Genomic DNA, 23,875 nt, shown 5'->3' with positions numbered 1-23,875 from the left:
GGTTCCCCAGAGAAATCCCAAGCCCAATAATTAGGTCTTCCCCAAAGAGAGTGGGAGAAAGCATGGCCTTGGTGTGGCACCCCTCCTCCATGCTAGTGACTAAAACCAGAGGACCAGCTATTTCTAGACCTTTATTTCTCTGTGAAAAGGGAAAAAAGGAACAAAATAAAAACGGCACAGTCGACACACAAAAAAACCACTGAGGGGGGTGGGGAAAGGGAGGGAGGAAGGGAGGAAGGGAGGAAGGAGGTGGAGAAGATGGGGTAGGGGGTCCCCATTACAGCAGCTGGAGCCAGTGACCCTGGACACTCACATCTCTGCGGATGGAAGTGGCCCCTTCCTCCCAGGGTCACTGCCCTGTCCCACCTTGTGCTCCCCAAGCCCCTCGGGAGGTGGACGGCGAGAAGTCGGATTCCCAGGCTGGGGAGAGGAAGAACCGTGCTGAGGGAAGGGGCCTGGGGTCAGACCATGCGCGGGGAGTGACAGCCAAAGGCCCCCCACCGTCTCCCTGAGGGAAGGACCTGGGGGGGGGGAGGGTGAACACCAGAGGCCGGCGTTGGCTCCTCTTCCAGCATCAGGCGAGAGACAGAACTGGGGGAACAGGAACAGGAGGGGGTCAGAACCACAGCTAGAACTCTGCCCCCAACTGCTCTCCATCTCTGCCTCCCAGGAGCTGCTGTTCTCAGGCCTAGGCTCGTCCTTGTACACCACCCTCCCGCCGGGGTGTCTGAGTTCACGCCTTACCAGTCAGAGCCTCCTGGGCGAAGTACTTGACATCCACATCCTGGTCCTGGGTCAGCTTCTCTAGGATGGGCTTGACTTCACTCTGCAGTGTGCTGGAAGGAGAAAGGAAAGGCGAGGGAAAGGGTGAGGCAACCTAGGCTGGGGGCGTGAGGGAGGCAGAGGGTTTCTGGGCAAGGAGGGGTTCAGATACAGACACACACGTGTGCCCAGAGATGAAATGACTTTGCAGGTTGGAAGTCTAACAAACTAGGACAGAGGTCTTGGGGGTCCAGAACAGACAAAGGGAGGTCAGTCAGTCTGGGAAAGTGGGGCAGAGAATCACAGGACCCACAAATCTCAGAGGCTCAGCAGATGGATGTCTTTATTTAACATATTTACTGAGGCCTACTATGCATTAGGTGTGAGCAGAGGGGTAAATCCAACACCTGAGCCTTGCCCGTGGCAAGGGCTTGGGCGAGGAGGAAGACACAGACCAAACTGACGACAATTAACAGAGACATATCAAGTGCTGAAGGAGAAGTACCTGGCCCCACAGGAGCCAAGGGGGAGGTACCTACTCTCCAGTAAGGGCCCGTGGGAAATGCACCCACACGGCAAGTCAAGTGTTTGGGGAAACGAAGGCATGTCCCCTTCCAGTTAACAGAACCGTTCCTTTGCCCCACACAACTACCATTCTCTCTTCTATCATCTAGATCTGTTTTGCCTATTTTGGAACTTGACAAGTGGAATCACACAGGCTGTTTCCCTGGGTCCGTCCGGCTTCTCACTCAACATGACGCTGGTGAGAATCACCTGTGTTAAGTAGAGCAGACGTCTTCATTGCTGAATACAGTCTTGCACAGTATGAACAAACCACGATTCTATCCACTGCACTGCCGGTGGGCACTTGAGAGTGTTTCCATTCGTGGCTAATATGAATAAAGCTACCACGAACGTCCTTTTGCTACAAATAAGCACTCGTTTCTCCAGGAATGGATGTGTTGTGCTGGCTCACAGTGTACTTACACTTAGCTCCACTAGATTCTACCAGTTTTCAGAGTGACTGCACCTATATGCCACTCACGGCCTCACCTGCTGTGTATGAGAGTTCCAGCCGATCTACAAACGCCAAATGACCCTGAAGTTTTTTCAGGTTAAGCCATTCTGGGGTGTATTTTCATTTGCAGTTTCCTGATGGCTGATGATGTTGAGCACCCTGTCACATATTAATGGCTACAAGGAGATCTTCTTTCAGAAGTGCATCTTCAAGTCGGTTTTGCCCATATCTTTCTTGGGGGTTTGTCTTCTTGATTAGTAGGAAAGTAGTATGGATGAGTCCATACTTAGTCAGAAATAGGTATTACCCCCAATCCTCCCAATCAGTGGCTTGCCATTTTACTCTCATAATGTGTTTCTTTTTTTTCTTTGTTTTGAGAGAGAGGGGGCATGGGCAGTGGGGGAGGGGGAGGGGGAGAGGGAGAAGGAGAGACTCTTAGGCAGGTTCCACACCCAGCACGGAGCCCGACATGGAACTGGATCTCACGACCCTGAGATCATGACCTGAGCCAAAGTCAACAGTTGGACGCTTAACCAACTGAGCCACCCAGGGGCCCCTCATAATGTTCTCTTTCAGTGAAGTTCTTTTCAATCAAGGAGAACTCACCAACCTTTTCCCCTGGTGAGCTATTTAACAAATCTGAGTAATTTAATAAATCTGTTAAGTCTTAAAGATCTTGTCCCAAAGTTTCTTCTAAAATCTTTTTTATTTTTCTGATTATGGTCGATTATCTCTAATTCGCTTACACACTGAAGTGAGAACCCGCACCCCACCCCCCCATGCATATCCAACTGACTGGGCTGTCTATGAAAATACCTACATTTCACTCCTCAACTGCAGTAGCACCTACTGTTATATACACACAGGTCTGTTTCTGTGCCCTTGATTCTGGGTCACTGAACTACATTATTGTGCCAACACCTCACTTTTTAATTACCATGATATCATAAGTCTTGGTATCTGGTATTAGAAGTCTTTCAACTTTTTTCTTTTTTGGGACCACTTTTGCTACTCCAGATCTTTTCGTTTCTGTTAATTCCAGAATCAACTTGTCAATTTTTCAATAAAGAACCTGCTAAGATTGATTGAGATTATACTGAATCTATACATAAATTTGGGGAACAATTCCATCCAAGACTATTAAGTGAATCTTTAATTTCTCAAAGCAATGTTCTATAGTTTTCACTAAAAATGTTCTACATCTTTTATTAAATTTATTCCTTGGTATCTGATGGGTTTGATGCAATAATAATACACATACACACACATTCATAAATAATTAAAACTTGCTAATTTCATTTTCTTCCCTGTTGCTACCAGTATATACACAACTGCCATCCTACTGCCTCCCTCCCACTATGAGGTGGGCCATGGGAATTCTCATTCCGCATCTGAGGAAACTAAGACCTTGGGAAGATGAAGAGACCGGCCAGGCTTACACAGCAAGAGCCACGCTGGGTCTCCAACCCTAGGCTCCAACTTCAAAGGTCAAAGATTAAGATGCCTAGAATCAGCCCCGCTGGTGTGTGAAGGAGGGTCCAGACCTCACCTGTTGTCCAGGATAGGCCCTATCTTCTGTAGGGACTTGGCCACATTGAAGCGGACATTGGCGACAGGATCCCCAGCCATACGCAGAACTGTAGGCAGCATGTGCTTGGTGGTAATGTCCTGCCCACAGACCTCAGACAGCACCTGGGGGCGGTGAGTGACAGAGAGGTGACTATACAAAGCTCATGGCTAACTCCCATTTCCTCCTTCCTCTGACCAGGCCACTTCAGTGATCATCACGCCTGAGGGTGTCGCTGAGCAACATGGGGGCCTCTGAGCCCAGGTTCACTCACTCTGGAACAGTTTACTCTCCTGAGGCTGCCATCTCTACTAACGCACTCCTAACACCTTAATACCACTGCCTCCCTATCCTGGAAACCCTCAGCTCAGACTGTCCTGGTCCCATCTCCCCATCCTCAGACTTCCCTTTATCTTCTGGGGATGGGCCTGGATTCCTAACCCCAGGATGCTTTCCTTAGTGTGATGGTTCCCAAAGTGAGATGTGGGAAGAAATCATCAGAACGCTGTTATATTTATATGTTGTTAAATTCTATCTTTTAATTTCTAGCTATGTGGATGGTTTATTTAAGTGACTAGAAAGGAGCCCTTGCTCCACATAACACAACTGTTCTAAGCCCTGTGCGTGTATGGCCAGATTAATCTTTACAACCTCCTGAGTAAGGTATTGTGATTAACAGGATGAGTGCTTTATTGGTAAGAAAACTGAAACACTGAGCAGTTGGGAAATGTCCCAAGGCCTATGACTAATCTATGGCAGAACGAGAATTAATGAGAAGGTCTGACTCTAGAGCTTGCACACATAAACAATGTTATCATATGTAAATATACACATATACTTTATAGACAACAAGAGGGATGCTCCGAAAGGTTTGGCAGTCACTGCTCAGCAGGCCAAACCTCCCCAGTCCCGGGTTTCCCCCATGCAGGTCCCTACCCCTGGCCTGTAGTTCCCCAGGGACCCATCCCTGCCCTCCTCCCCGCCCCCAACTCTACCACGTCCCCACTCCCGAGCCAGATGTCTTCCTAAGGACCCCGGCCATCCCTCCTCTCCCAGGTACTCTCAGTTCCCTGGGGGACAGGCCAGCGGGCAGGTGGGGGCACTCACATTGATGCAGAAGAGTGTAGTCATGCGGTGCAGGTAGTTGGGGTCCCCAGACATGGCTAAGACCTTGGGGATGATAGTGGCATGGGCCCACTCCTTCCCAAACTTCTCCACCAGCTTCTTCAGGTTGCTGGTGGCCGCCTCACGGATGGCATAGACTGCAAAAGGGTGGGGATTCAGAAGGCGAAGGGCTGAGCGGGCAGGGAGCAGTGCCTCGCTACTGCTGACCGGGCAGCCCTGGGTGCCGGGCTGCAGGTGAAGCAAAGCCTGTGCTACTTGCTAAAGTGCGGTTTCTTTTCGTGCAGTATCTTCCCAACAGCTCCAAGACCAGCTTCCACTACTGACCTTTTTACAGATGGGTAAACTGATATGCCTAAGCAAATTATTTAGTAACTAATACTTGGAATGGCAGTGAAACAAACAAACACTTTTACCTCAGTGAAAACAATGAGCAGTTCTCACCCGTTTCACAGAGGAGTGTGCTCGAGTTTCCACAGCCAGGGGCAGGATTCCAGCCCGAGTCACCTGCCCAGCCGCCCTGGCACTCTCTACACTGTACCGGGCCGGGCCGCCCCTGGGTGATCTGCTCTGTTTCCCTTCCCACCCTGCCCTTATCCAGGATTCTAAAAAGGGAGGGGGTCCACATAAGCGGCAGATGGCCTGGGGCAGTGACTCCACACCCCTGCAAGCCCCAGTCAATGCCGATTCCATCCTTCCTGGAGCACCAACATCCTCCCCCACCTGCCGGAGGGACTCACCATGATCCACAAGCCACGCCATGCACAAGGAGTTAAGCTTCTCATCAAAAAACTCTACCCCCTGCAGGAGAAAAAAAGAGAAGGAATCAAAGGAGACTGGGGAGGGGCACCTGGGTGGCGCAGTCGGTTAAGCGTCCGACTTCGGCCAGGTCACGATCTCGCGGTCCGGGAGTTCGAGCCCCGCGTCGGGCTCTGGGCTGATGGCTCGGAGCCTGGAGCCTGTTTCCGATCCTGTGTCTCCCTCTCTCTCTGCCCCTCCCCCGTTCATGCTCTGTCTCTCTCTGTCCCAAAAATAAATAAACGTTGAAAAAAAAAAAAAAGGAGACTGGGGAGTTTCCAGCGATACACAGGGAAACACACCCACCCAAACACATCAGATACTCCTCAGCTTCCCCTGGGGGACTCCCTTCCCTTCTCTGTTCTAACGGAAGTCTCTTCACCTTTACAGCCCCATTTCCCATGCCCCTTCCTCCTACTCCCCAGACAGCCCTCGGGGGGCCTTGGTGACACTGTGAGAGCCCTGGACACGCTGAACACAACAAGGCCTGACTCCAGGCCGCCTCACTCACCAGCTGTCCGGCTAGCAGGGGCATATACTCGATGATGGCCAGCCGCACCCGCCACTTGGCATCTTCGGCCAGCTCCACGATGGCGGGCAGCAGGGACTGGGACAGCTGTCGGATGCCAATGACCTCGTTCACGCAGTCCAGGTTGGAGATAATGTTCAGCCTCACCTCCGGGCACTGAGGGGAGGATGGGGGTCTAAGAGGATGCACCTGGCCCAGAAGACAGCTCACAGAGCTGCACAGCATCAACTCCCTAGAAGCCACACCACCTCCCGAGGGCCTGCTACTGCCCTGTCCAGCTCCTCTTCAGCAAGCACATTACGTGAGCAGCTTTTTGAATCTCACCACAGAGCATAAGAGATGCTTAACTGTTCTGAAGAACTGGCACCAATTACTGCAAAAATATGGTGCTCTGGAAAGAACAGACATGATAACATTCCCATTCTGCTGTGTGGCAGCTGTGAGCCCGGCAGCAAAGGACAGGGCCTCCCTGGATACTAATCTGTGACAGGGAAACATACATCTTGCCTCGAGGGTGGTTGAGACCATTAAAGTGCCTGCTGGTGTCTGATCCACAAGAGGCGTGATGTGCGGGAGCTCATTAGTATCACTTCTATGACTTCTATTCTTCCTGCTAGTCTTTGTAAGGAGTAAGTCTCATGTAAGGAGTAAGTCTCATTCATCCTTATGTCTCCAGGACCCGGCAGAGTCTCTGGCCCTTAGCAGGCACTCAATACACTTCTGCTGAAAGAATGCACTTTCAGCTGCCTGTTGGCTACCGATATTATGAGCGCTGACTTACTATATAAGTACATGCACATATATATTATAAGATACACAGACACAAACACATGTACCCCACCTACTTCCCTAAAGGAGGAGAACAACTTAAAAAAAAAGGCACATAAACACAGTTACTGTTAATCAAAAGAGAAGCAAAAATGAACTACTTAGACTTCATCGAGACAAAAGTCTGCACAGCAAAGTTAACAGTCAACAAAACTAAAAAGCAGCCTGTAGAATGAGAGAAGATATTTGCAAATGATATATCAGATAAAGGGTTAGGATCCAAAATCTATTAAGAACTTATCAAGCCCAAAACCCAAAGAACAAATAATCCAGTGAAGAAATGGGCAGAAGACATGAAGAGGCATTTTTCTAAAGAAGACATCCAGGTGGCCAATAGACACACAAAAAGATGCTCAACACCACTCATCATCAGGGAAATACAAATCAAAACCACGATGAGATACCACCTCACACCTGTCAGAATGGCTCACATTAACAACATAAGAAACAGATGTTGGCGAGGATGCGGAAAAAAGGGAACCCTCTCACACTGTTGGTGGAAATGCAAGCTGGTGCAGCCACTGTGGAGAACAGTATGGAGGTTCCTCAAAAAGTTACAAATAGAACTACCCCATGACCCAGCAATTGCACTACTAGGTATTTATCCAACGTATACAAAAATACAGATTCGAAGGGGTGTATGCACCCCGATGTTCACAGCAACATTGTCAACAATAGCCAAAGTATGGAAAGAGCTCAAATGTCCATTAACTGATGGAAGGATAAAGAAGATGTGGCATATAAATATAGATGGAATATTACTTGGCCATGAAAAAGAATGAAATCTGGCCATTTGCAACAATGTGGATGGAGCTAGAGTGTATTATGCTAAGTGAAAGAAGTTAGTCAAGAGAAAGACAAATACCGTACCATTTCACTTATATGTGGAATTTAAGAAACAAAACAGATGGGGGTGCTGGGATGACTCAGTTGGTTAAATGTCCAACTTTGGCTCAGGTCATTATCTCACGGTTTGTGAGTTCGAGCTCCATGTCAGGCTCCGGGCTGACAGCTCAGAGCCTGGAGCCGGCTACAGATTGTGTCTCCTTCTCTCTCTGCCCCTCCCCAACTCATGCTGTCTCTCTCTCTCTCTCTCTCTCAAAAATAAACAAACGTTACAAAAAATTAAAAAAAACAAAAACAAAGATGAACATATGGGAGGGGAGAAAGAGAGAGGGAAACAAACCATGAGAGACTCAAACTGAGGGTTGATGGAAAGAGGTCGGTGGGGGGATGGGCACCTGTGATGAGCACCAGGTGCCATATGCAAGTGACAAATCACTGCATTCTATTCCTGAAACTAATATTGCATTATATGTTAACTAACTAGAATTTATATAGAAATTTGAAAAGAAAAAAAAATTTGCAAATTTAAAAAACAAAAACAAAAAACAGAAGCCCTACTAGAACTTTGTTCCAAAGCGTATGTTCCCAGATGGCAAACGTCACAAGTAGTTCTTTGTAACCTGAACCAAGTAAGAAACGAATCAATGAACCAAGTAAACAAGTACACAGTGCCATAATGGGTTTAACTCCGCAGATCCAGGTCAATCCAGATCCAATTAGGCATGTTCCAAACAAGGGTTGGGCCCCTGACCAGCTCCTGGGAGAATATCCTGTCTGATGAGAGCGTCTTTGTGGTCACCTGGGAAGCTTGGGCCATGCCGGACAGACAACTCTAACAACATGACTTACAGGGAGGGCCGTGGGCCATGAGGTACCAACCTGACCTCTGGAGGGGCTGGATACAGAGTAACTGAGGTCAGCCATGCAGGCAGCTCCATTCCTTGGCTATCTGACCAACCCCTCTATAAAATCCCTGGAAACCAAGGCTCAGTGAGCTTCCTTGGTTGGCAACACGCGGTCACACATCACTTGTGGGAGATTTAAGTGCCGTCCATAGGACTGCAAGGAGAGGACATCTGGGGGCTCGTGCCGGGTCTCCTGTGCACCTGCTCCCTCACTGACTTTATCCATTCACTTTGATCAACAGCAACCACAAGTGTGACAGCTCTTCTGGGCAGAGGGCTGTTCTAGCCTATCGCTGACCCTGAGCATGGAGGTGGGGACGTAGATGCAGCAGCCGTGACGGGTACGGCCACTACTGTGAGGACAGCATGGCTTGGCCGGCACCTCCAGAGTAGAATCCCCGGAGGCCCTGCCTACGAGCACATCTTTTCTTTATCAAACACTGCAAGGTCTCATTTAGGAACAGAAGACAGCCAGTTTCCGGCTGGCCAGTCCAACGGCTAAAGAACTCTCAGAACCAACACCATTTCCCTCCCTACAAGGTATTAATTCAGTTCTTTCTAGAGCCAAGGATGCTGAGGAAGGGAGGAACTATTCCAGTGCTGTCCACCCTGCTGGTGTCCTTTTCCTGTGACAGTTGTTTAAAAGCCTGAACTTACATGAGAGACTATACCTGTTCTTCTTTCTTTTCCTAAGAAAGATTCCTGGAGCGGGAGCTGCCCTGTCTGCCATCCTAACCCCAGGTTAGAAAAGTGCGTTAGTGTAGACGTGCATGAGTCACAATCTACTCCAGGGGAAAGTAATGAGGATGATTCAAGTCAACTGAGCGGACCAAGATGCGGTCAGAGTCAGGGCTGGGAAGGGAGAGGAGAGAGCCTTGTGCATTTCCCCACTTGGAATGAAGGCATCTGTAATACCCAAAAGACAGGGAAATTCCTTCTTTGAATAAGTTGAAAACTAACTGGATTGACGGCTCATCTGAATAAAAGATATGTGAAATGCATATAAAACCACTGTGATGGCCTTCCTGCACTGAGCGGAGACCCATGTGAGGAGTCTGGCCTCAGTTTTCAAACACGATGAAAAATTAGGGGAGTTAGCACTTATCCAGGGATGTGAACGGAAATGTCCCGACAGTGAATGGGCCGATTTCCTTTCGCCGAAGGTTAGCCATACACAATTCTAAGGATGGAAAAATATGGTGTGTGCCTACTTGGGAGTCTCACCTCTGGAGACAAGGAAGAAATGGGCCCCCAACAAAACACACCGTCTAACTGGATTTGGGCTCTGCAGCAGCACAGGAGCCGAGCTAAGCCTCCTCCGTCAACAGGCTTCCTTCCCCCGGCTGCCACGTCATTCCCTGATGTGGAGCACCTGCCATCTCAGAAAGCCCAGAAGAAGAACTCCGGGCCACAGCTCAAGAGCAACCCTCACTGGGGCATCTGAAAAGGTCAGGTACAATTCTGAGACTCCGTGTCAGCCAGAGACCAGAGACAAGAGGGGCCTTTCTCAGATGAAGGCTTTCCCACAGACACCACTTACCCTCAGGGATGGCAAAAAACTATTTCCTTGTTAAAACACAAGCAAACAAAAGAACAAGGCGTAGAAATGAACCAATAAACCAAGTGAGTGTGTGCAGTGAAGGGTTAACTCAGCAGGCCTGGACTGTACAGGGCTAGCGCCTGCCCAGCTCCTGGGAGGTCATCTCTGAGCCCCTGCTGCACAAGCCAGTGTCCTGAACACAAGAGAGGATACAAATACGATGGCTTAAACCACTTAAAAACCTCTGTTTAGGCATACCCAGAAAAAGGCCCTTTTTATTTGGGTAAGTTTATAAATCTTATCAAGTATGAAATGTAAAGTTTACAGGTCTAGAATTGAAATTCCAGATACAAGCCAGATGAGTATCGCACACCAAGAAAGCCACGATGGGTCAGGGCACTTGGGTGGTTCAGTTGGTTTTAAGAGTCTGACTCAGTCTCAGCTCAGGCCATGATCTCACAGTTCGTGGGTTTGAGCCCCATGTCGGTCTGTTAGTGCAGAGTCTGCTTGGGATTCTCATTCATGCTCGATCTCTCCCTCTCAAAATTAAATAAATATTTTAAAAAAATACAAAGGAAAAAGACAAAGAAAACCATGATGGGTCTTGTCTTCTTTGCAAGAGAAGCTGCCCTGGGGCGCACTATGGCTGCGGGAACAGGACCATCACGTAGCACTTGCTGAAGGCGAAGCCGGTGCAGAAACCGGCCCTAGCTGTGGCACTGCTGTAGCACATGTGGGCTCACCTTCACACGCAAGCTGAATGTGGAGCTCCCTTTGATGCCAGGAAGCAAAATGCTCCTTGAGACCCTGGTGAGGTGTTAAAAGGACACAGAAGCCAACGCTCACCAGCCAAGCTGTCTCCACTTAAGCATCAGAAGCAAATACAAACTATATTTAACAAGCTATAGCTACAAAAAGCATGCTTATAAAAGAAAACGTGTGTGTGAGGCATTTCACTTAGGTCATAAAATTTGAGTCATTATAAAAATGAATTCTGGTTTGAACTGTAACAAGTGACACAAGTAAATGATCAACAGTAAGATTATTAAGCTTTTCTTTAGCAGGTGCACAGTCTTCAACACAAGATTTGTTGAATTTGCAATTTGTACAAATTTGATTTGTAATTCTGGGGCTGAGAGATTATCCCATCATAGCGGAATTTAATAATGTGATATTTTGGGGGAGTGGCAGGGGACTGAAATCTGATGCGATTTCCTAGCACTGTGTGTGCTGGGGGAAGGGCGGGGAGGGCAGGGAGAGAGGGAGACGGAGGCCTTTGGCAACGAGGAAGTCACAAAGCACTGAAGAGTCTCACCGTCTGCCTGGTCACCACCATGACAGGAACCAGGGAGCCTGCAAACCACCCCCCTCCACACAGACCTTCCCCATCTCTGTAGCCACACCTCCTCTCCCACCAGTCTGGTCTCCCTGCACCTCTTCTGGCCTCCATGCTGCAATCTTTCTTTGACAGTAGCCTCAGGGTTCCTTTCTGGCACCCACATCTCTGATGCCCATAGTTCAAGTCCAAACTCCTTCCCTGGCTGTCACCCCACAACCTGTCTAGCCCCCGCCTGGCACTCTCATCTTCTGTACTCCAGCCCAAATGAATGGCAAGGTGTGGTCAAATGACTGGCTCTGGCCAGTGGGGTGTGGAACAGACTGGTGGGTGCCCTCTTACAAGGACCACACATTTCCTCTTGTCTAATACCTTCTGCCTTCATCCCGGCTGGGGATGGTGAAGATTGGAGCAGCTGCCTCAGACCCAGAGAGTGTGGAGGTCAGCAGAGGTAACCCCTCATATAGGACCCACCTAGCTCTGAACTGTTGTAAGAAAATTATCTTACATAAGCCACTGTATTTGGGGGTCTTTATTACGGCATCTTTGCCTAAATCCTAAAAGACATGAACTTATCACAGCACCTATGCGATCACGGGATTGCCCATCTCCCTCTCTCCACTGTCAGTCTCTGAAGGTCTCTGGGGAGTGAAACTGTCTTAGTCTCTTTTGGTGTCCCTGATCCCCAGAGAAAGAATTAGCACAGAGCAAGGGTGTGCAAAACATTGCCTAATAAGTGAATGAGTGAACACACACTCCGTTGTGCCCACCAATATCCAACTCATTCGGGACCTGGGTGTCTGTTGAGATTCTAGGAGATTCCAGACCAATCTAGGAAAGCAGCTGACCCACCTTGTCACCTCTGCCAATACAGAGCTCAGAGCCTTCCCGGCACCATTACCTCATCCTTCAGCTGAGCCAGGAAGAGGGGCAAGAGGTGCTCAATGGTATTGTCTTTGCCCAGGATGGGGGAGAGGCCCATGATGACGGAGGCCAAGGCTGACTTCACGTGTTGGTTGGCATCTGACACCAGCTCCTGGGGGGGACAGGGAAAGGGGAGCCACAGGATCAGGACAACCCCCGCAGCAGCAAATGGCTAAGCAGACTCCCACTTCCTAAGAGGCCTGAGCCATGGCCTGCTTTTGCCCATCTCCCGCATGGAGCAGGGACGGTTTAGGGCACAAAGGTACACGGCAGTTTCTTACCTGTCCCACCTGCTTAGAGTTCCATGTTCCCAGTAGCCTCCACCCAATCCCAAGGCTCTTGGGACTCTTGAGAGGAAGCACTCCCACCTCCAAGCTCGGCCCCAAGCTTCAGATTCTGCCTGCACTCAGGAAACCCAACTGCTTCCAACCCAAGTCTGCCTGGCCCCAGAAGGCTGGGGACTATCTGCGTCTGGATGTCCATAAAGCCCCATCTCCATCCCTTTAGCAGACTCAGATCTCCCCTAATCCTCCCACCAAACTCCATTACCTTGATGCAGGGTAGTATCTGTGTCATGATCACATTCTCCCGACAGTCGGCTGAGAGATTTTCACAGAATTCTGTGGAAGAAGAAGGGAGGCAGAAGAAGGTGAAACCTGACATCTGGTTCTACCTCAAACCCCTCAGACACCCATCCATTTGCTGTGTTCTGGTCGCCAGCACCAACCTTTGACCTTGTGGGAGGCTGCGGCCCTCACCTCGGCCTCACAGTCTTTCATCAGGTTCTGGAAGGCGGGGACCAGGTCTGTCTTGGTGATCTCAGGCCCCACTGCTTTCTGGAGCTGCAGACAGAAAGCAGGGGCTGTGAGACAGCTGGGCAGGTACTCTGGGCAATTGAGACCAGAATCAAAGTTCAAGGCACCAGAAGTGAGGGTAAGAGTGCGCCCTTAGAATCACTGCTGAGATCTAATCCCAGCACCACAGGGTGAGCCGGGCCAAGTCTCCAAGCCTCTCTGAACCCGTTTCCTTAAAAGCAAAATGAGGGCCATGAGACTACCTATCACACAGTGTTACTGTCTGCATTAAGAATGGTAACACATCTCTACCACTCAAGCTATTTGGGGTGGGGTTTCTCCCCCCACCAAAAAACATTCCAATCATGTGATGGCTCTTGCTTTTTAATTTATATTCATCTGTATTTTTCAAATTACAAGATGCATTATTTTTCTAATGAAAATAAATGTATACACATTAAGGGGGAAGAAGGCCTGTTAGGCCCTGCCTATGCCCGGACTCTTGAAGCCCTAGGAGGAAGCAGGACAGTTCATTACCAAGAGAGGGACAGACAAAAACTCTGAAGGGCCTAATGCTACCTGGAACAAATGTTGCCTCTTCTCCACGTAACAGGTATTTACTGAGGACCTCTTGCAGGCCGAGCGCTGCTCAAACAGTGTTAAGATCCTTGCCTTTGCTGAGCTTTTATCTAAAACCCAGTGTGATCCAGTTCATGCTGTCCAGAAGCCAAGGACAGAATTGTTTTTAACCATGGTGCTGAGCCTCCAGGGTGCGGCCACATGCTAACATTTTCACGGGGAACATGGATGGTCCCGGGAAATATTATCCGGAGGCTTCCAGTCTTTCCACAAACACACTTACAGGAACGGGGAGCCATGGGGTGGAGTGCACCCAAGGTCAGACCCTGAGCCTCTCTCTGGCTTTCCCTCACACGGGGCCCCCAAGAGTGAGCCCCAAATGCTGCCCCTCGCACTGGCTCTGGCCTCCCAGGGCCCTGTGTGCATGCTGTCCTTTTGCTGGGACACAGTTCCTATCCCAGCTCCCACCCACCCATCTTCTAGAACCAGCTGCAGCACCACCTCCTATTCTCAGTGCCTCATGCGTGTCTGTCGGCCTGGGCACCGTTTCCCTCTACCTCAGTAGACCTTCCCCTTCAGACTGCCTGCCCCGTGGAGGCCAGGAATGCGAATTCACTGGATCCCCAGCACCCAGAAAAGAGCTGGTGGTCAACAAACATGATGGTGGGAAAAGCAAACTTGGGTCTCCATGGAAAGAGCACTGTCCTCAGAGTCAGAGACACTGGATCTTGTCCCTGTTCTGTCTGCCCAGTGGGGTCATTTTGACCCAAGTTTTGAGCTGTTCTATGGGCTGAAGTGTCCTAACCCCTCACTATCTCAGAAAGTTGACTGCATTTGAAGACAGGATTTTTAAAGAGGTTATTAAGGTGGCCCTAATCCAAAATTACCAGAATCCTTTTAAGAGGTTAGGACACAGGCATGCACAACGGGGAGACCATGCAAAGACACAGGAAAAGACCATCTACAAGCCGAGGAAAGAAGCCTCAGATTAACCACCCCAGAGGACACCTTGATTTCAAACCTCCGGCACCCAGGAACAGTGAGGGAATAAAGTACCGCCCTGTCTGTGGTACTTTGTTACGGCAGCCCCCAAAACTAACACAGGCTACGCCTTCCCTTTTTAAAAGGACAGAGTTCAATTAGGTCGAGTACACAGGTACTACCGTTTCTCTGCTCTTATGACTCTCCACAGAACCTGAACTTGGCTTCAGAATCCTTCCCAACACAGCACTTCAAGTTGCCAGTATTACTCAACCGGGTTGGCCATGTGAAAGGAGACCCAGCCAGATGATCAGAGATCTTCCTGCTCAAATACCTGATGACTCCATTGGATTTAACTAAAACCCCAGCTCCTGTATGTGGCCCCGCTCCCTCCCCTCTGAGGGCCTCAGTTTCCCCATCTGTGAGACGTCAACAGTCCCCACTCACCTCTGTGAACTTGTCGGCCACCATGTACCGGACACGCCAGGACTTGTCCTCGGCAGCCTGGCGCAGGGTGGGCATCACCAGGGCCTCCAGATCCTCCTGGGGCAGGAGCTGGGCGATGTTCACACACGCCTCTACCGCCAGCAGCCGCACCGAGTCCTGGGGAGAGGATTGGAGCAGGGAGAGGGAGGCAGAGGCCCGTTAGCTCTGGGATTCCTTGTAGACACGGTTTGGAGGGGGAGGAGGCTGGGGAGCACCCACCTGCTCGTCAGAGGCCAGGTTGGAAAACATGGGGATGATCTCACTCTTGACGTTGTCCAGCTCCAGCACCTTGGCAAATTCCCCCAGCTTGGAGGCTGCGGCCCGCCGCACCATGGGGGTGTCATCTGAGCACAGGTTCCGGAAGTACCTGGGGGTTGGAAACGGGGCTCAGGAGGAGGAATCCCTAGATCTCACAGCAGTATACAGTGAAAACAGCAGCTGACTTTGCCTGCATGACCCCGGGCAAGTCAGGACCCCTCTCCCGAGTGTTCCCAGGCCTACAAAATGGAGCTGACGGCGATACTTCCTACCACACAGGGTGATAAGAAGTTTAAATGATAATGTGGGTGAAAGCAGAGCAGTCAGTCTGCACATCGTTAAGTTCCAGTGCACGGAAGGTGATTATATCATTATGACCATATAAAGCTGTTGAGCTAAGAGGCTGGTCAGGGGCCCCTCAAAGGTTTTACTTTTCAGGAGCGACTGCTCCAATTAGAGATGCATGGGGGAAGCATACACACGTGTACACACACACACACACACACACACACACACACACACACACACACGAAGCACGTGTGGCTAGCTGTAAATCAGTATGCTCTCATGTAAGAGCTCAGGGCCTGAGCTTGCTCAAGGACAGGAACACATAGTAATGGGAGATTTTAATCCAATTAGAAGCATTTTTGTGAACTGTTCCAGGAGAGTCTTACATACAAGAAATTCTCTGGGGTATCAAGACTAAGGGAGGAGGGTGGAGGAGGCAGCCAAACTGAGCCAGCGTATGTGTGAGGGCTCTGGACCTAGGGCAGGCAAAGACAGCATCACACAGCACGGGTGGAGTGCTTCTATGAGTCAGATTCCATTCTAAGCACTTTGTACGTGGTAATTCTTGTAAATCCTTACACACCCAACGGGAGGAAGGAGCTCTCATTTCTTCATTTCCTAAGTGAGCATGAGGCTGTGTCCGGACCAGGCCTGGGGACACCAGCTCTCAGGGGCGGGTGGGGGAGGGGGGCTGAGCTGACAGAAGGGGTCCACGCTAAGGGCGAGGCTGGGACTCACTGTCGAAGTTCTGCCTTGACGGCGCTGGACACACGGGGGTAGCAGACAGAGAAGAGGCCACACGCTGAGGTGCGGGAGGTGAACCAGTCACCACCCGCCAGCCGCTTCACCAGCGGCACGAAGTGGGCCTCGAGGTCAGAGGGCGAGTGTTCATGTGAGATGGCCCGCAAAGACTCCACCGCTTTGTCCCGCACCACTGTCTCCTCCACCGTGGCCAGCGACTCCAGGGGCGGCTGTGGCAGAGAGTACAAGGTCACTGCAGGGTCCCTCCCCACCGCCCCAGCCTCAAGCCCCGCCTCATGCCGCTCGCGCATCTCCTCCAAGGCCCTTGAGGCTTCGGTGAAAGCCACAGACCTCACATTTATACCCATCACTTTCTGAGCAGGTGGCCATAGTTGTCATTAGTTCTCAAAGTGCAGGGATAGTCACAGATGTTGACTGAACGTCTATCTGCTGGGTGTCCTAAACAGGGCCATTGCATTGCACAACTTAGGATGGGGGGAGGGGACAATGCTGGCTCTAACTCACTGAAGCCTATGAAGCAGGTCCCATGACTGTCTTCATTTTACAGAAGAGGAAACTGAGGCACTGACAAGCTAAATCACTTACCCATGCTAGTGCTAGCTACAAGCCAGGACCCAAACCGGGCCACCAGGCTTCTGAGCTTACACAGACAGAAAGTAGAAAGCACGGCTGTGCTTTCTGTTAGACGACTGCCCCCAGCAGCTCACATCACTGGGAACCTGGGCCCGGGGACCGTAAAGCCTGGAGAGGGCAAGCTCCTTTAGGGAAGTCTGACTGGCTCATCCCTATGTCCCCAGAGCCCAGCAGAGCTCCTCGGATAGGGTGGGAACTTGGCAATTACTGACCAGATGAAGGGAGACTTAAGTGACTCTAGTCTGTGCAGATAAAGGTGTGGAGGCCTGCAGTTTAAAGTCCAGTGTACTTGGACACATGTCAAAGTCAGGAAGACATCATAAATGGAAATGCCTCCAGGGCCCGGGAAGGCAACAGAATGAAATAAGGAGCAAAGATGATGGGCGGGAGGAGGGAAAGCGGCAGAGCTGGGGAGGGCGGCTTCATCAACTAGCTTGGCAGGAAAACACAGCTGGTAAAAGCATATCTATTGTTCTCCAAAAGCAGCCGAAAGGGCCAGGGGTTTACACGTCAAACATCTCATTCAACACATGGTACCCCACGGGTGAATCTTGAAGACCTTCTGCCTAGCAAAACAGGGCAGTCAGAAAAGGCCATGTGTTGTAGGATTCCTTTATATGCAGACCCTAGAGTCACCAGATTCATAGAGACAGAAAGTACAAAGGAGGGTCCCAGGGGCAGGGGAAGAGGGAACATGGGGAGATGCTGGTTAATGGGGACAATTTCGGTTTTGGAAGAGGACAGATGGTGGTGATGGCTGCACCGCAATGTGAATATATTCCATGCCACAAAACTGTACAGTTAAAAATGGCTAAATTTGTAAATTTCATACATATTCTACCACAATAAAAACAAAAATTTAAAAATCTCATTTACGAAGACTGGCAATGATTCAAAAGGAAAATGTAATGCTGTTCCAGCCTGGGGGGCACCAGTCTGTGGCCTCTGTCATAAAGCCAGGCTATCGCAGGGTTTCTGGTTCTGGACCAGCTCAGAGCGTGGCTGAAGGTGGTATCACTGGGCTGCTGCAGGGGCTGGGTTCCTCTTATCCTGGTTTTCTTGCTCCCCCCCGGCTGGCACATGGGAGGTCCTCAATCAGTATCTGCCGGGTTCAGTATTTACCTCAATCAGTATTTACCTGTTCCACTCAGAGAAAAACCTGTCACTAGAACAGAGGCCTGGGGACCAAGGCCAGGCGGTTCGTATGTCATGCAAGGGTCTCTGCCCAGTGGGTTGCCGAAGGCAGTGGTTGTCACAGTGAGGTCTGGACCACCCACAACAGGATCACTCAGGAGGCCTAGCCCAGCACAGGCCGTAAGAATATCAGACCATAAGAATATCCTGGGGCCCAGGAAGGTGTGTGGTTAGGAAACTCAGACAATGTTTTCCCATGATGAGCTGTACCGCGGGGCCTCTCTACAAAGTAGAGAGGGTGGAGCTCTCAAATCCAGAGAACATGCAGGGGAGGGGAGAGGTGTGAATCTCCTAAAATCACTGTACTTTTACGAGAGGGTCTAGAGTTTTCACCGGATTTTCAAAGGGACCCATAAATCCAAAAGGGTTAAGAGTTGATGATACAGAATCAATCCTCGTGCTATAACTACACGGGTCCCTATGAAATTAATTCCATTTCACCTCTGCAGAGAACAAGGGCTCGGACACACCTCTGGGTTCCCAGGACCCATAGCTGGTACTCATGTTTGTGGAATGAACAAACTGCACAACAGCCATTTTCCATCGCTCTTTAATTGTCAAAATCCAGACTCACTGCCACCTCCTCCAGGAGGACTTCCTGGACAGCTCCCCCACCCCATCTGAAACAGGTTAGGTGCCTCCTCTGGGCTCTAAGCTCCCCCAGCTTCCCTCTTGTGCAGCTCCAGTCAGCCTGTGGAGCAACCGAGAGCCCTTGGAGGGTAGCAGAGAGGAGTGGCAATGGTTAAGAGGCAGGGGCCTAGGTTCAAATCCTGACTCTGTCTCTTCTCAGCTCAGGCAATCCACCTAACCAGACCTGGAGCCTCAGTTTCCTCATCTGTGAACTGGGGCTAGCACCAGCGTGCATCTCCTAGGGTCGCTAGGGGAGGTGACAGGTGACTGTGCAGAAGGCACCTGCAGGCACCAAGGAGCACCAGCATTTGGACCTGACTGGCCTTTGCTGGTGCTTGGGGGTTCTGAGTGCTCCGCGGCCCAGGGCCCTGAGGACGTGCCTGCCAGCTCATGTGAACACCAGAACAGCAGCCCCAGAGGACATGTGACTCTCCCCCAGAAGAAGTATGGGATGACCCTGACGTGGCAGGGAAAGAACCTCAGGGTTCCAGCCCCGCTCCCCAGTGGGGAGGCCCACGCCAGATGAGGGCCCTGGGCCCCTTGTTGAAGCTATGGGGTGCGTGTTTTCTGCTCCTAAGTCCTCAGAGACGCTGCTGAAAGCTATACATTCTCTCCTCAGAAAAACTGCCAGCGGTTGCAGAAACTTCCGTGGAATTCAAGGGACTCCTTTTAGGCTGGTCCCCAGACCTCCTCATGTTCCTGTAAACGACCCTAATCTATGCAAAATGTATGAAATGACCTCGTTTGCATACAATTTTCTGTGTGTACATACACGTAAATTATACACGTACACACAGACGAAAGCTGACAGACCAAAATTTAATGACAATTATCAAATTTCTTCAGACGTACCTCTCCTTGGAAGAAAAATTACTGCATCTGCTCAAATCCCAAACTCCCCAGTTTTAAGAAGTGTCACTATTGCATACACTACTAAAAGGAAGAAAGGCTAATAAAAAATTTAAGACATCATTAAGGGCAGATGCCCAAGTATACAACTGTGTCTTTACGAACCATGACAGACAGAATTCCTGGGGGTGGGGTGGAGGTGGGGGCAGCAGTGGCCCAGGGCTCTGAGGGGTGGTGGGAACCAAAGGACTGGGAACCCCCAAGACTCCTCCCTCCCGGGTCGCAGGACCAGAGTCCTCCCTTCTCTTCTCACAAACAGCAGTTGCTATTAGTATCTAAACCCCTTCTGTGTCCCCAGATGCCACCAAGCACGGGGGTGCTCACGCAGGTTCCTGGAATCCCAGTTCAGCCACTTAACACCCGTGAGGCCTTGGCCAAGATGCTTAACCTCTTGGCGTGCCCAGTGGCTCATCTACAAAAAGGGAACTGTCCCTACCCCAAAGGGTGGACATCACCTCAGGACACCATAATGACACTGACAGTGGACACCTGATAGTACTTACCACATGCCAAGGGCTTAAATCAATTATAAAGACAGGTTTTAAGGACTCCATTTGATAGATAAAGTATAACGCAGAGAGGTTAAGTAACTCTTACAAGTCACACAGCAAATAAGCGGCAGAACTCAGATTGTCTCCAAGGGTGGGGCCTGCCACTGCTCAGGCAAGTGTCCAGCTAACAGTAAGGCAAACAAGTACGTTTTGGGTACTGCTGACTTAAATGCCATTACTGACTTACCGCATTAAAGAGAATGTCCAAAGCCTGCCTGTTCCTAGAAGGTGGCCCCCGGCCTCTGCTGTATTCTTCCCACCCTGCTCCTGCCAGGGCCACGGGTCTGATCCCAAGGGGAGGGCAAGGGGACCACCCTGCCTCCCAGACTCACCAGCAGGCAGTGCACGTACTCGGGGCCTCCCACCAGAGTCGTGAAGGTGCCCAGCTGTTCCGCCAGGGCCAAGAGGACCTCATCCTCATCGTAGATGGTGTCTGTGGAACCAAGACAGACCCCGTTACAGTCCCGCCCCAAGTCTGACCCCAGCGCCTCAGTGACCCAAGCTGGGAACAAACAGGCTCCGTTCTGCATCCTCAAACCGTCAGCACTCAGTTTCCCCACTTTCCACCTGGGCTGGTGCGGACACTGGGGCACAGGCTTGGGTCAGAGGACAGAGCACCAAAGTCCCGCTTCTGTCATTTACGAGGTGAGGGACCCTGGGGAAGTGAGACCACTCTGCGAGCCCATTACTACCCCTGTAAGATGGTGCTAGCCCACCTCTCACCATGAGTCAATGAGGAGCAAACAAGACCATGCAACCAGAGCGCAGAACCCGAGACATGGGGGCTTCTCACTTCGGTCCAGATTCTACCCTCAGCACTGCCCTCTCTGCCAAGAGCTCATCTTTCTCTTGAGCCTGAGAAATTCTTCTCTGTCCTTCAAGACTCAGTTCAGCTACTATTTCTTGGAAGCCTTCTTGACCAGACCAGAGCACATCCCTTCTCCACACTCCCCCCCAACTTCAAGCCACCTTGATCAGAGTCCTTATGTTAAGGGTCTAGGACTGGCTCCTCTCCGTACCCCAGTTTCTGCCAGAGACGAGCACCGCAGGAGCTCAGCCCAGCTTTGCTGAGAGGACAGATGACCGTGTGAAGACAGAGCTGCTGTGTCCTCACGTTCAACCCAAAGACCTTTGTCCTCAACTGCTGACCTCTGTGGCAGAAGACGTTTTCGGCAGGAACTGCTCACCTCTGTGACAGAAGAAGCTAATACCCCTGGCACCTATGCTAGCATTTCGACTTCCTGAGATTCGGCCAAGCATACAGCAACCCAGCCAGACATCTTGAGGTTCCCGCGCGGCTGGCACGCCAAGTGACCAGGCTCGGGCCAACGGGGTGTGAGACGAGTGGTCGGTTCCACTCCGGGTCGCTTCCTCATCTCCTCCCTCTCTGCTCACGGCGCTCTGTCATCACGTGCTCATCTTGTGCTGGGTTCTCTGCTCTACTGCTGGCTGGGGGGCGAGGGGGTGGTGGTGGTAAGTCACCTCACCTCTGAGCCTGTCTTCTCACCCCCACACCCCAGCAGGGCTGTTGTGAAAGCCAAGTGAAGAGGCGCTTTCTTCGAGGAGCTCAGCACAGGGCCTGGCCCGAGTCGGGACTTCCGTAAATGCAGGCCAGAGTGGCTGGCTCCGGGCCCACCAGGCGCTCGGGTCCTTCCCAAGCTCAGTTTCCCAAGCCCTACCTGTACACAGTTAACCTCACCCTCCCCGTTTCCTCTACCTCCTTGTGCGTTTCCACGGCCTTAACTCACGTTCAACTCAGTCCGCAGTCCAGACTCCTCGCCTTCCTGAAAGTCAGATCTGCTAACTGCCAGCACCTCGCATCTTCACCGTCCCTAGCGCCACAGAACTGCCTTCCCAGCCTCCCTGCTCTCCTAGGGCCGCCGCCTCCCGCCTGACACAGACCTGCCAACCCTCCACCTCAGGGTCACTCTGACCTCACCCTCCTTGCCGGGGAACTGCGACTGCTTCCTAACCGGTTTTTCTGCTCCTGCCCTGGCCCCCAAACTGCTCAGGCTCCTCCCAGAATCCTGAGTGATCCTTCAAATCACCGCACTCTCCGGCCTCAATCTTCCAATGGTTTCTGAGACATGAATGAAAATCTAGACTCCATATATCATATATCCGGCACAGCTGGATTCAAACCCAGGTCCCGCCAGCTCCTTTACCCACTTTATTACAGTGCCGTGCCACACGCCATACTCCCCATGCCCCAACCTGGCCCTGTCTCAGCGTCCAAGAGCTTTCAAGTCTCGCCCACCATTCGCCCACGGAAGCCACCTGGGTCGGGTCATCTGCTCAGCATCGCGTGTTAAATCCTCATGTGGCGTTCCCAGGCAGACGGATCAGTAGGAAGCATGAAGCGGTAATAAGAGCAATGGAAACAGAGGACTTACTATCAACTGGGGGCTCAGCCTGCGTCCGCCACCGTGCTCAGTGCTGTGCACACGTTTTCAGAGAGAAGTGTGTGGGGCGGTCTGAGCACTGACACTTAGCAGCTCTTACCCTGCGCTGAGCACTGTATGAGCACTTTACAAGGGCTCTTATTTCATCTTTGTGTCAGGCCACACTATCAGGCCCGTTTCACACATGAAGAATCAGAGGCAGGCAGATGTGAAGTACCTTGCCCAAGGTCACACAGTCAGAGAGCGGCAGAGCTTGGGTCTGAATCCAGGTAGTCAGGACTCTCAGGCACTGCATCCAGATTTGCATCCAGCACGATCAGATAAATAACCTCCTAACTGTAGGATCTCCGGCCAATATATTACTTCACCTCTTCCTGCCTCAGTTTCCTCACCTACACAGCTGCTGTGAGATGAACTCGGAGAACAATGGGGACGTGCACTTACTGAGCACGGGCCCCCAGTCTGAGGACGTGAACTAACCCAATCTTCCCGAGAGGGGGTCGCGAGCACTGCCAGGCACGTGGTAGGCAGGGAAGCGGCAGCATTTATTATTACTGTTACTTAACGTTCACGTCAACGCTACGGCACGCACATGTTCATCCCTGCTCCGTACAGAAAAGCTATAAGGAACAGTTAGGTTAAGTAACTCACCTAACGTCACCAGCTGCTGACTGTTAGCAGTGCCAACCTGGCTCCATCCGCCTCCAGACCCCTTTTCCCAATCCAGCCCCCACCCCACGAGTGCCCGGCACAGGGCAGACACTCACAAAACAATGTGTTAAATCCCCAATGAGGCCTCTCTAGCAGGAACCCCCCCTGGCAGCCCCCACTCCGCCCGGGCCCCGGGGCCCCACCTCCTTACCTGTCAGGAAGGGCAAAAGCTCACTGCGGGTCCTTTCCACCCCAAGGGCCAGGGCGATGGTGGACAGTTTCTTGATGCTGTTGAGGCGAAGCTAATGAGAGAAAAGAACAGCAGGGTCAGAGGATCTTAGCAAGCCCCAACTTAGGGGTGTGGGACAGCTCTGGATCCAGACAGCCTCTGGAAGCCTCACTAGTGTGTGGAAGGAGGCGGAACGGGGACTTGGCACACACCGACCAGGTGCATGAGTCAGTAACTACAATGATAGCCGCGGCCTCAGAAAAAGCATGTAATGAGTCTTACGGAGCCAACACTCATTCTGTGGTGCTTCCCACACTCTAAAACCACGCTTAGACCGTGCTCTAAAACCGTTC

The 23,875-nt window shown here is 51.1% G+C and overlaps 1 protein-coding gene across 1 annotated transcript in view; it reads right to left on the bottom strand.

Moving 5' to 3' along the window:
• Positions 1 to 395: 395 nt before the first annotated feature.
• PPP2R1A (protein phosphatase 2 scaffold subunit Aalpha) overlaps positions 396 to 23,875 on the bottom strand; it is a 37,059-nt gene continuing 13,579 nt past the window's right edge. Inside the window, exons 2-15 of the mRNA XM_040458055.1 lie at positions 23,505 to 23,595; positions 20,573 to 20,673; positions 16,300 to 16,532; positions 15,235 to 15,382; positions 14,977 to 15,132; positions 12,903 to 13,017; positions 12,725 to 12,795; positions 12,153 to 12,287; positions 5,779 to 5,952; positions 5,210 to 5,270; positions 4,455 to 4,609; positions 3,330 to 3,472; positions 745 to 836; positions 396 to 591 (exon numbers count right to left, since the gene is read on the bottom strand). Of these exons, the coding sequence (XP_040313989.1) occupies positions 575 to 591; positions 745 to 836; positions 3,330 to 3,472; positions 4,455 to 4,609; positions 5,210 to 5,270; positions 5,779 to 5,952; positions 12,153 to 12,287; positions 12,725 to 12,795; positions 12,903 to 13,017; positions 14,977 to 15,132; positions 15,235 to 15,382; positions 16,300 to 16,532; positions 20,573 to 20,673; positions 23,505 to 23,595 (1,692 nt within the window). The 3' untranslated portion in view covers positions 396 to 574. The remainder of the gene's footprint in view (positions 592 to 744; positions 837 to 3,329; positions 3,473 to 4,454; positions 4,610 to 5,209; positions 5,271 to 5,778; positions 5,953 to 12,152; positions 12,288 to 12,724; positions 12,796 to 12,902; positions 13,018 to 14,976; positions 15,133 to 15,234; positions 15,383 to 16,299; positions 16,533 to 20,572; positions 20,674 to 23,504; positions 23,596 to 23,875) is intronic.

This window comes from Herpailurus yagouaroundi, unplaced genomic scaffold (genome assembly GCF_014898765.1).
Source record: "Herpailurus yagouaroundi ecotype Mexico unplaced genomic scaffold, PumYag 220, whole genome shotgun sequence".
NCBI classification, from domain to species: domain Eukaryota; kingdom Metazoa; phylum Chordata; class Mammalia; order Carnivora; family Felidae; genus Herpailurus; species Herpailurus yagouaroundi.
Note: the sequence above shows the minus strand (reverse complement) of the source record. Positions and strands in the feature narration are given on the sequence as shown.